The 12,634-nt window shown below is 39.6% G+C and overlaps 1 protein-coding gene across 5 annotated transcripts in view; it reads left to right on the plus strand.

Moving 5' to 3' along the window:
* SV2C (synaptic vesicle glycoprotein 2C) overlaps nt 1–12,634 on the plus strand; it is a 100,117-nt gene that overhangs the window by 61,797 nt on the left and 25,686 nt on the right. For 4 of the 5 annotated variants that reach the window (XM_077936297.1, XM_028748654.2, XM_028748653.2 and 1 more), the window contains 6 exons: nt 8,650–8,783; nt 9,725–9,814; nt 10,044–10,154; nt 10,497–10,585; nt 11,445–11,609; nt 12,368–12,501. In XM_077936297.1, coding sequence (XP_077792423.1) covers nt 8,650–8,783; nt 9,725–9,814; nt 10,044–10,154; nt 10,497–10,585; nt 11,445–11,609; nt 12,368–12,501 — 723 coding nt within the window. Of the gene's footprint in view, nt 1–8,649; nt 8,784–9,724; nt 9,815–10,043; nt 10,155–10,496; nt 10,586–11,444; nt 11,610–12,367; nt 12,502–12,634 lie in introns of those variants that run through there. The other variant, XM_028748656.2, reaches the window with a different exon arrangement.

The following is a 12,634-nucleotide window of genomic DNA, read 5'->3' on the forward strand; positions in this document are numbered from 1 at the left end:
GTGCTCATTGGAGCTGGCAGCATGCCTTCAAAAGATGCTTTCTATATCTGCCAGTCAGCTGATTTGTCCTTATGAGGATATCTGCAGAGGAGGAAATGCTTCTAAAAGTGGAGCATCTTCCCATCTGCAGATAAAGCAGTTTGGGTTCAATGCACTTTCTCAGTGACAGCAGTAAGACTGCATGGTCATAACCACTTTTGTTATGGAGTGCAAATCTCAAATATAATGCAACCTCTTGTAGGCATCTTAATGAATGTGAGATGTTTATTAAGTTCAATAAATTTGTACAGTATAGTCCTGCGATGACCCGCCTTAGGTCAGGCTGTGACCCACCAGCTGAAGACTAATGTACTACTATGAGTTGAATGGAATTTAACAACAATAACAAATAAACCCCAAAACTACAGTCCTGGGTAGTTGAACTGGGATATGCCTTTTTAGAATTAAGAGAGCAAAATATACAATTTAAAGAAAAGGTGAGCACAGCAGGGAATAGATGGTGCAGAATTTTGCATGTTGAAGGTGATAAAAAAGAAGAATCGTAATGACAAAGCCAAGTAGTTTCACAAGCTGGTTAGTAAATTGCTGTTCTTTTGCCTCTGTTCCCATATAATCATTTTCTACTGTGGGAGTGCTTGCCTGCAGTGATTTCCTGGCATGGAAATCACGCAGTTGTGCTTTATATGCATGTCTGCTCAGCAAACCAGGAACTCAGTCATGGCTCATTATATCCACACCTGACTCAAGCAAAGATACATCAGATCAGCAGCAGTGTTGTAGATAGGGCACTAGAGTTGGATTGAGAGACATGGGTTCATGTTTTGCTCAAGTATTCCTGGCGACTGTAGTCCTGTTGTTCTAGGCCCCAGTTCTCCATGTGTAGAATGTGGAACACTGAGGCATTGGACACCATCGCAGTGGGGATAAATAACATCAAACACACTTTTAAGGGTTATTCACATAGTTACCCTCATTACCTTTGCGTTGAGAGCAGCATGGCCTCTATGGGAGTCCTCCTGGGCTTCTCATAGTCCTGAATGCAAAGTACTAAATGAGTACCTGATTTAAATCTAAGTGGCTTCTCTCCTGTATATCAACAATAGCTCTAGCACTCAATTTTTAATAATAGCTGAGGCATCCAATTTAGATTTCTGGGGAAATGTTTCCAAAAGTCGTAATTGCTTTTAAATGTCAGCAAACTGATCCTGAAGTAGAAATTCAATATGTTTTTATAAATAATCCCAGATGAGGGCAAACGTTTAAAAGCATTACTGCCTTCTTTTATTGCATTGCCATTGCTTGTTAACGTTAGAAACTAATAGTAACAAGAGAGCCAGACACAGCCCTAGTTTTCACAAACATCTGAGGAGGAGGTAAACCTGTTTCTTGACTGTGCCATTGCAGACAGCAGGTGTGTTGTGCTCAAATGAGCGGATGATCCACAACACAATAAAACCTGTACGTATATAGAAAGTTATGTCAGAGAAATAGATTCCAGCCTTGCCTTCTTCCTGCTATGGTAGTTTTCTGTAGCCAAGGAACAAACCTCAATTATACTATAACTGATCTGTCAGAATATTAGTATTGTTCCAGTTGTTTATTCAGTTGACAACACTCTTGTTGTAATTCAGTATTATTTAAGATACTGAACGAAACCTCTAATTCCATCAGCAGTGTCTCTCAGCTTCTGTCTGTGCCAGAGTATTTCAGTCTAAACCAAAAATTTTTTGGTTATTTAGTATACTCAGAATGTAGGTTGACTTACTTTAATAAACCGGTTGTTTTCCCAACAACGTATCTTAAGCTGTGTACATAAAGTAAAGGTAAAGGGACCCCTGACTATTAGGTCCAGTCGTGACCTACTCTAGGGTTGTGGCGCTCATCTCGCTTTATTGGCCGAGGGAGCCGGCGAACAGCTTCCAGGTCATGTGGCCAGCATGACTAAGCTGCTTCTGGCGAACCAGAGCAGCACACGGAAACGCCGTTTACCTTCCCGCCGGAGCGGTACCTATTTATCTACTTGCACTTTGACGTGCTTTTGAACTGCTAGGTTGGCAGGAGCAGGGACCGAGCAACGGGAGCTCACCCCATCACGGGGATTCGAACCGCCAACCTTCTGAGCAGCAAGTCCTAGGCGCTGTGGTTTAACCCACAGCGCCACCCGCGTCCCACTAAAGCTGTGTACATATTAATGGCTTAAAATGCAGCTTAGGTCATTATTTTTCTCAATTCAGTTAGAGTTTGTTTGGCAGCAAATGCTTTAAAACGTTGTATTTCATAAGAAATGACACGATGGATACGGATTGTGACTGGGTTGTGTTGACACAGCTTCCCAAACCAGTGGTGGAAGCACACTGGATGCAGAGTGAACTGGAGTGTGTACACAGCCCTTACTAAAGAGTCAGAATCGGTACTGATCTGAATGCTTTAAGGGTGCCACCCAGTGGCTGTTCAGCAAACTTCCCTGACTATATTTTTTTTTAAAAAAAACACACACACATTAATCCTGTAATTCTGCTCTTTCTAATAACTCTCTTCAATCTGTGTCCCTCATAGTGATAACAATATGAATAAAAATATTTCAGGTCAGATTTCCTAAATGAAGAGTGGATGGATGAAGGAATAATTAAAACATGCAGCTCTGTTAAGATTTATTGATTAAATATTTTTTATCTCCTCTTAGCTCCTCTCCTTAGCTTTCAACGCAACTTACAAATTCTACTTCATAAATCATACTGTAAATCATAAATAAGAAACTACCCATAAACAAATTAAACCGCGCAAGTACATAGCAGTAGAAGTAGCAGTACTAATAGCTTCGATCAGTTGATGTTGACCAATTTTCCAAGCCTGGGCACACAGGCTGTATTTAGCCTTGTAACTGAAGTATAGTAAAATCTATGAAGCTAGTGCAAAAAGGTTCAGAAAAGCCTAACCTTCCCAAATCAAGAGAAGTATTGCTGTTATTGGTTTTCCTATCCCTTTGGTGTTCTTTCACAAAATGTTTTGAGAGCCCACAAAGGTCCTTTCTCAACCCTGAAAATGTTCACAGGAGAACCTCTGGCACAGTCCTAACAGATCATTCAATAGCTTTATTTGCAGGTCATGTTAAACCATAATTAATGTTTTGTTTTGTTTTTACTGTGAAGGTAGCTCCTTCTTGCTAGCGTACTGGAGGAACATGTCATCATCCCTGGTTTAGCATTATATCTGAACTGGGTATCACTCCAAACAAACCACAGTTTGCTGCCACATTTTGTTATTGGTTTCCAAATCTTGGTTTGTTTGCACAAACATTTAAATTGGATCAGTTATGACATGACAATTTCACATATATTCATCTGCAGAAATCATGTAACAGCCATTTCTTTGTTGCAAAATACTAGTACATTCTGCAGAAATTTCCCTTACTCTGTTTTAACAAATATGTTGAAAATGGGGGAAAAACCATATTAAAGAGAAAGCCACTTGCACAGCCTTTGGCTTAATGTTTTAAGTAAGTGATTCTATGTAAATTAGAATCTTCGTACATTTTTCCATTGCCATTGATCTGTCCTACGCTAATACCATTCTGTAATCTGTCACTGCAGGTTAGGTGATTCATTTGGTCATTTCTTGTAATCAGTAGAGTGAGAAGGTGATATTCAATGTGAAGCTGCTGCAGAGGCTGAAAAATGCAGTTACTGTAGGTTTTATTTTACAGCACAGCCTGAGAAAACTGTTCCCAGGATGCACTTGGGCTATTGTTTTAACAACCCGTCGCCCCTTGGAACTTGCTGCTGTTTTCAAGATTAATGACTTTGGAATTCAGCATTTGCAGAGAGCAAGGGTGAAGTTTAAGTCTGCAGAGCTGCATTGCCTTCTAAATGAATCAGACAAAGAACACATATATCTTCCTGTTGTGTCATAGCGAAAGGGGGGTGGATGCAAACTGGTCAGAAGCCAATAACATATCTACATTTGGCACCAGAGTTTATCTTCAGATAACTACTTTTGGCATACATTTTTAGAATCAGTTCTAAAATGTCTGTCTCAAGAAGGGCAGCCGTGTTAGTCTGTTGCAGCAAAAATTAACAAAGAGTCTTATGGCACCTTAATGACTTACACATTTATTGTGACACATTTATTGTTATTACTCTTCATGGACTAGAGTCACAACCCTGTGGAAATGTATGTTTGGTTCTTTGTATTAAAAATACTTTTTAAAGAACACTTTTTAAAAAAGACACTGGCTCGCTACCCTATTGTAATATGGAAACATGAAGGCGAGCAGACTTGTCAGGACTGAATAAGTGGCAAATGTTATTCCCTGTTGGGATTTTTTTTGGTAATTATACTATTTCAAAACTGCAAGTGAAACATTTCGGACTTGGGTGTGTAGCAAAAGCTTAATTACAACTGACAGAAGGAAACATCTGACACAATTATTAGGAATCCTCTGAATCAAGCCCTTGGATTTATAGGTGTCTAGGTCTGTAGGTATTGAATGGTTGGTTTTTATATTTGTTTGGATTGTGGAGCTATAGAGGAAGTCAGAGGATGTTGTTTACTTTCATCTGTAGTCACTTTTTATATCAATATAACTTGCTTGACATAAAAGAATCTGCTTGCAAAGTGGAATTGCTTTTGGGAATCAGGTTTATCCCAGGTTGCTGCCAACTTCTGTAGTACAAAAATGACACCTCATTTTTGCAGATTAACCACACTCTACCTTGTAGTCCTGCATCCTGCCCCACCCTTCCACATATTCACGACCATGCTACTTTCTCTTAAATCATACTGTCTAGTAACAGTGAAGCCTTTTTGGAATAGCAGGTATTCTTGAGGAAGTGGTAAAAATCTGCAACTGCTTCATGTTCTCTATATCTGCTGTCAGGTGGGATGTTAGCTGCATTTTGTGACTTTGTGTTAGGCTTTAGAATGAATTACGATGTTTGCATCAGAATGTATGACCAGCTATACTGAAGCAGCAGGGGGTTCTTTCCTGCAGTCACTCTTAAAAGTAGAAATAGAAATAAGGCTTGATAGAGGAATGTTACCAGTGTGGCAGCCCCAAGGAAATTCTCCCATAGTGTTTATTTACAATCCCTGGCTGTGTTCACACGTAATGAGAAGCCAAAGCATGATGATGAGTGAATGCTTGAACTCCTAAGGTTTGGCTACAGCTTGTGGTTGAGGAGGGAGCTTAACCATGAGACCAGGTTCTTTCAACATGCTAAGTCAAACCATGGTTTAACTGCCACATTGCCCTGAGCTAAAAGGACCAAGGAGGAGCAAAGCAGGGTTCAAGCGGCTCTTTGGGTGCAAGCAAGTTTGCATGATCCAGTAAGTCATAGTTTGGCTTACCATGTCACAGAAACCAGACCATTATGTAACCCAGTAATGTGGCTTCATGCTTCTGTGAGTTTTCCTATCAGTGGCAGTAGAGGCATAAACAATGATGGTGCTACAACTTTTAGTGAACATATTTACAGAGAACAAAAACTTGCCACAGGGATGCAATGTCTCACAGCAAGTCTATGACAGGTATAATAATAATAATAATAATAATAATAATAATAATAATAATAATTTATTATTTATACCCCGCCCATCTGGCTGGGCCTCCCCAGCCACTCTGGGCGGCTTCCATAAAAACCAAAAATACAATAAAATATCACATGTTAAAAACTTCCCTGAACAGGGCTGCCTTAAGATGTCTCTTGAATGTCAGGTAGTTATTTATCACTTTGACATCTGCTGGAAGGGCGTTCCACATAATGGAACTGCGTCCCACTGGAAGCAGTTAGCATGAACAAAGGTAGCAAATTCCTAATAATGAAGATTGGTCTGGAAATCACTCAAATATAATCCTAATTTACCTACTTCAGTGTGGCTAATTCCTGTGATAGTGCCAGTGAATTTGTGGATTCTGTGGATCTGAAAACCATGGGCCTAAAATAGACATTTTATGCAGGTCTTCTGTTTTACTCACTGTATTTTCCCTGTACAACCAAGATAAGTGCTGTAAATGTAGCAGTTGCAGTTTTAGAGTTTTCCCATAGGATGTTGTTTGCAGGACAAACAGCCTTGCTGGCTCGTACATATTGGCTGTGTGATACAGAAGTACATGCAGTGTGATTTGTTAAAGCTAAAGTATTGACTGGATTTAGATCTTATCCTTTATTAAATAATTACAAAAAGTTGAGCACAGGAAAGAGATATTGCAGATTCAGAATTTACTTAACCTTTATGTTCATTTCTATGAAGATTAGTTTTATTGATAATTAGGGCTAGTGTGTAAACCAGTGTGATTCCCTTTATTTTTAATATGATGTTCGGCGTGAGAAAGACAGCTTCATCTTCTTGTGCACATCTGATTGAGCAATCAATATCTGTGCTAATTATCACTTTTGAAGATAGCTTGTTAGATCAGACTTTCTGCGAGAATGTGTGCATGGCAAATGTGCAGAGAAATAATTGATTCACTTTTCAAAGACAAGTAACCAGCAACTGTATGTCAATTTAATCTTTAGCCTGACTTTGAATTTCTTAAAGGATGATGGTAAAAAACCAGAACATGCAGAGCTCCCAGACAGCTTTCAATCTCCATTTGCAGGAAGTAATTTTTTAGAAGACAAAAGGGGGGGGGGGGAAGTGAAATCAATCTTTTCTATGAGAAAAACCATATGCAGCATGAAACCTGCTGCTTTTAGTTGAGTGATGACACGCTGATGCCAAGAAAAAAATGAATGTGAAGTTGTGAATGAGCTAAACAGCATATATATTACCAAATACAGTGGTACCTCGGGTTAAGTACTTAATTCATTCCGGAGGTCCGTACTTAACCTGAAACTGTTCTTAACCTGAAGCACCACTTTAGCTAATGGGGCCTCCTGCTGCTGACGCGCCGACGGATCACGATTTCTGTTCTCATCCTGAAGCAAAGTTCTTAACCTTAAGCACTATTTCTGGGTTAGCGGAGTCTGTAACCTGAAGCGTATGTAACCTGAAGCGTATGTAACCCGAGGTACCACTGTACGATCTTGTAAAAGACTACAAGCCTGGAATGTGGTCTAAGAACACATGATACATCCAATTTGCTGAGGCTAAGCAGGTCCAGGTTTGGTCAGTGCCTGGATGAGAGACCCATATGTGCAACCTTGGGTTCCATGATGGAAGGCAGGCAGGCAGGCTTTACATATGCTTGGAAGAGTACTCTTCCTTCCTTTTTCCTGCTGAAGCTATGAAGGGAACAACAAGAGATGCTGTTGTGGTGTAATGTTTTGCACTCCCTCCACCTAAATTCATGTGTAAATATGTGTCAATAAACCATATTTCTTAAAGACACTACAGTCTCTGCTGTACCTCCTTCCAAAGGAACACAAGCCCTGGTAAAGTGCCAAGACCCCTGTAATCTTACTACCACTCGGCTGAGATTGGGGTGGCCTGTAACAATATGTTGAATTTGTTGAATAATAACTATTGACCCTGTGGATGTTTAACATCCTAACAAAGTAGTTATGAATACAGAGGACTGGAATCAATGAAACAGTTCTGCTAGTGGGAGCCAGTGCAATGTAGATTGTAGCATTTGCATTTTAAAAGGGCATTCTTAGAAGCATTGGATGATGCTAAACAATGTATTTTGTAAACAAATACTGCATGCCTTTTGCTATATTTGTAATATTTAAAAGCCGACTAGAATAGCATTTCATTTGTTTTAATTCTTTCCTTTTTCACATTCATACACTTCAGATTTTTCATTCTCCTATTTTAAACTAGTTCTTAGCTTCCCTTCCTTTTCTTTACACACAGTTTGTCTCAGTCACACACAAACACCCCCCATCTTTTAAACAAAACCAACATCTAACAAATAATTGTCTGGGTGTGTTTTAATTTCTGATTATTTCTAGCATTGGTATTCAGTGCATTACTAGTATAACACCTACAGGGAAAGTATTTGATAGACCATTATTGTCTTATTTATCTGTTGCTCACTCTCCTTGAAGATTCATTAGCTATTCTGGTGGAAAGTTGTAGGGAAAACATGGAACTTTTGCACTTGAGGAACACTGCTTACTGTTCATTTCTGGTTCAGGATATTAAATGAGAAATCTCTTGAGAAAATACTGCAATCAATTCAAGAAAAATGAAACAAAATAGCCCCAAAAGGGCATCTGTTTTATTCATGGTATGGCTATTATAAATATATATCCCAAGCATTCTGTGCTTTCAGCTTGTTGTGCTTGTCTTCTTAGTACATGGAAGAAAAAGGGCAAGTGATGGCATAGAGATAACACTAGACAGGAGAAACAAACATAACTCCACATAATGCTTAATGGCAATTATGAACCACAACTAAGCAGCAGCTTTCATGGTTGTTTGATGCTTCTAGGGCGGCATGCTGATATTTTGGGATAAACCACTGTAGCCTTTAATTTTCAGTTTTATTTCCTGATAAGGTGTAATATTTGATTCCAAAAGTTTCAAAAATGTGGGCTCACTGGAAAAAGCAGGTGCTTTTCTCTTCTCTCAAAAGTGACATCTCATAACCCATATCAGAGTATCAGTAAATTTCTCATGATCAACAAAGTCAACCATACAAAATATGCCATGTTTCTAAGGCGTTGCCCTTTTATGTGTGCGTGTGCTTTCTCCCTTATCCAGGATGGAGTTTCAGCATGGGATCTGCTTACCAGTTTCACAGCTGGCGAGTGTTTGTTATTATGTGTGCTCTGCCCTGTGTTTCCGCTGTGGTGGCACTTACTTTCATGCCGGAAAGTCCAAGGTTCTTGCTTGAGGTAAAATGCCTATATTATTAAACAACTTGAGTTTACCTGGGGCTTCAGGTCAGACATGGAGACTCTGCTGTCTAGATGACCATTAAGATAAATCAGACTCATGGGGACTAGGGCAGGTGGACCACATCAGTGGTGGCCCCACATCTTTGAAACCCCCTCCCTGGAGAACATTTGGTCCCTCTTTGGTGGTTTTCAAAAGAACTCTAAAGGCCTGATTCCACAAAACTTTATGGAATTTTTAAAACTGTAATTTTCTTGATTCTAATTCTTGTTTTGTAAACTGCCTTCTGAAGGTGTGGCTCTAAAAGATGGAATAAAAATAACTGAAAAGGTAAAATAACTTTATGTACACCAGAAAAGTTCTAACCCCTGGATCTGCTGGCTGGAGGGAGTTAGGTGCTTCTTTGCCTTTTAGGAAGTCCTGTATGCTGTGAAAGCCCCACCTATGCCCACAGAAAGCTCTGAAGACATATATATTTTGCTAGCAGTGCTCTCACCTGTGTTAGGCCAGAAGAAGGTAGAGAGACCCCAGCATTGGGGCCACCACCTATGCAAGTTGGACCTAACCCCCCCCCCCCCCCCGCGCGCGCATTTGAACCAATGGAAGGAATTTTTTTAAAGATCCATCGAAGTCCCCCAAAGTCAAACCAGTAGGACTTTGGAAGTGGCAGCTGATATGCCATTTCACACATGTGACAAGCACTCAATATACCACACCACACAGTTTAAAATCAGCTAAAAAGGGGAGCAGCTGGTGAATTCTGAGACTATAAGAGGTATGGTTATCAGTTTTTCCAAGGGAATAATGATTGTGAGTGAGGCAGGAAAGGTCAATTGCTTACCTATTATAACTTCTCAGCAATCTCAGTTCCCACACGTTACTCTTCAATTTCTATTTTAATATATATGTGTTCATTTACCAAATGTCTTCATATATGTAGGTTGGGAAACATGATGAAGCTTGGATGATTCTCAAACAAATTCATGATACAAACATGAGAGCTCGTGGTCAGCCTGAAAAAGTTTTCACTGTAAGTTGTTATTTGCACCATTATGCCTCATTAGCCCAACATCACTTAAAATTTAGATGGTTATAGTTACTGGGAAGCATGGAAAGTGTCCCTTTTTTCTTAAGGTAAACAAGACAATTAAGAATATCTATCACAGGTGGAAGTTGTTTGCCTATCCTTATTTGCATAATATCCAATAATGTTTGCTAAGGGGAAAGAACATAAAAATCTTTTGTTTCCCCTCACATAGGTTAACAGGATAAAAACTCCCAAGCAAATAGATGAGTTCATAGAAATAGAAAGCGATACAGGAACCTGGTACAAGCGGTGCTATGTCAGAGTGCGTACAGAGCTGGATGGTGTAAGTAATTAATTTGAAAAATATTATTTGCACTGAATATGAAAGCAGAACTAAAGAAATGTAAGCATTGAAGATTGTTGTTAACCTCAGAAAAATTATTTGAAGATGATGTGCTTTAGTTTTTTAAAAGAATGAATAAATGCTCTCTGCTGCCATACTCAGCAGGGATGTTCGAGATGATGGTGTCTACTTTGATTTAATACATTGCTTTTATCCAATGTTTCTTCCCAATAATTTCAATTTAGCATATATGATGATGATGATGATGATGATGATTATCCTTTTCATAGTACTCTAAATTGAAATTTAAAAATAAATATTTATTTTCTTCATCTTTCACAGATTTGGTCAACTTTTATGAGGTGTTTCACTTATCCCGTCAAGGACAGTACAACCAAACTTGCAGTAGTATGGTTTACTCTTTCTTTTGGGTAAGAGCAAAAAGACACACATGAAGTGGTTGTAATACTGATTAAGCAAAACAGAAAAGAAAGAAATAGAGCAATTTTTGTCAAGTATTAAATTTTCACAGCTGTCAATAGAAGATCATGCCTTATTAGAATGATAAGTAATGGAAGGAGAAATGATAGATGGCTTCACAGCTGCATACTATAAAAAGGTTTTTTCCAGTACTAGTGAAATCTCTGAGTAAAGTAATTACAGTGGTACCTCGGGTTACATATGCTTCAGGTTACAGATGCTTCAGATTACAGACTCAGAAATAGTACGTTGGATTAAGAACTTTGCTTCAGGATGAGAACAGAAATCAGGCTCCGGCGGCGCAGCCGCAGCGGGAGACCCCATTAGTTAAAGTGGTGCTTCAGGTTAAGAACAGTTTCAGGTTAAGAACGGACCTCTGGAACGAATTAAGTACTTAACCCGAGGTACCACTGTAATCAAATTATGGAAATGAGGGTCATACAGGAGACCTCAAAAGCTACAGTTATAATTGTTGTTCCCAAAGAGTGGAAATACTTTGCACTAGTAACTGTGTATTGGCGAAAATATTGGTTAAAGCAGGCATGGCCAAACTTGACCCTCCAGATATTTTGGGGCTGCAGTTCCCATCATCCCTCACCACTGGTCCTGTTAGCTAGGGATGGTGGGAGTTGTAGTCCCAAAACATCTGGAGGGCCAAGTTTGGCCATGCCTGAGTTAAACACAGTCTATAAGATATTTACAGGCATTTTTTTTGGGGGGGGGAATAGTATAATCAGTAAATCTGACCACTTAGGCTTCATTTGGCAAGGAAAGATGATTCGTTGAAATTGTATCTATTGCTTTTCACAGATACTATGGATTGTCAGTCTGGTTTCCAGATGTGATTAAGCATCTACAAGCAGATGAGTATGCTTCTAGAAGGAAGAGTTTTGAAAATGAGATAATAAAAGACTTTGACTTCAACTTTACTTTGGAAAATCAGATTCACTACAATGGAACATTCGTCAATGACAGGTTGAGAGAAATAAATTAAATCAGAATTAACTTTATGAAATAAAGAAATAGTAGTGTGCATCGATATCCAGACTCCTCCCCATCCTCCTACAATCAGTCTTCATCCTTAATAGTTGTTAAGGTTCCTTTGACCATGCTGTCTTTGAAGATACTACTTCTATAGTTTGAATTACTAGCATGCAACATTTGAATTGAGTGATGAATTATTGGCATCCATCTGTCTTGTGAGACAATGGAGTACGCCTTTGGGGTGAAGCCAAACTGCTGCATCAGTAGCACTGAAGTAAACCCTGGGGTGTGAATCTGGGCAGTGTGATTGGAGGTCCTGGGCTGCCCAGACCACAAGACCTCCATCTCAGCCTCACTGGTGTGGTCCAAAGGAAAGCAGAGCAATACATGTGGCACCAGCTTGGCTGCAGGAATTGCTAGAAGGAGGCATGCAAGGTGCCATCCAACTGTCTTAGGGACTCCACTCCATATATGAGTAGGATTTATTCCTTAGGGGTGTATGAGGTGTTAGGGGAGGGGTAATACCTCTGGTGAGGGACACATTGTGCTCCTTCTGGGGTAGTTTGTCCACCTTTGGCCCCTACCCTGCACTAAGCTCTCACCTGTGGCTCCTAGAAGCTGTCAGCATCCAACAGTGGCCCCATTCCAGGAAATGGCTTCGACTGGCCAGCTAAACCAGGTGAGGGTAGCCTCTTGTTGTTCACGATGACCGTAAAAATCTGACTGTAAAAATCTCTTCTGTTGCTCAGGTTCACAATGATGAAATTCAAAGCGGTTACATTTCAAGATACTGTCTTTAACACCTGTTATTTTGAAGATGTTACTACGCTGAATACGTATTTCAGGAACTGCACTTTTGTGAGGAGCATTTTCTTCAACACAGGTATGCTTTGCAGGAAGGAAGCTCATTGTTTGCTGTCCACATTCATGGGGGTTCCATTTTCTCAAGCATTTCTTTCCAGGAGTAAAGCGGTTATAGATGATTACAATGAATTACAAGACAAGTTTAAAGAAAA

Source organism: Podarcis muralis, chromosome 11 (assembly GCF_964188315.1).
Source record: "Podarcis muralis chromosome 11, rPodMur119.hap1.1, whole genome shotgun sequence".
NCBI lineage: Eukaryota > Metazoa > Chordata > Lepidosauria > Squamata > Lacertidae > Podarcis > Podarcis muralis.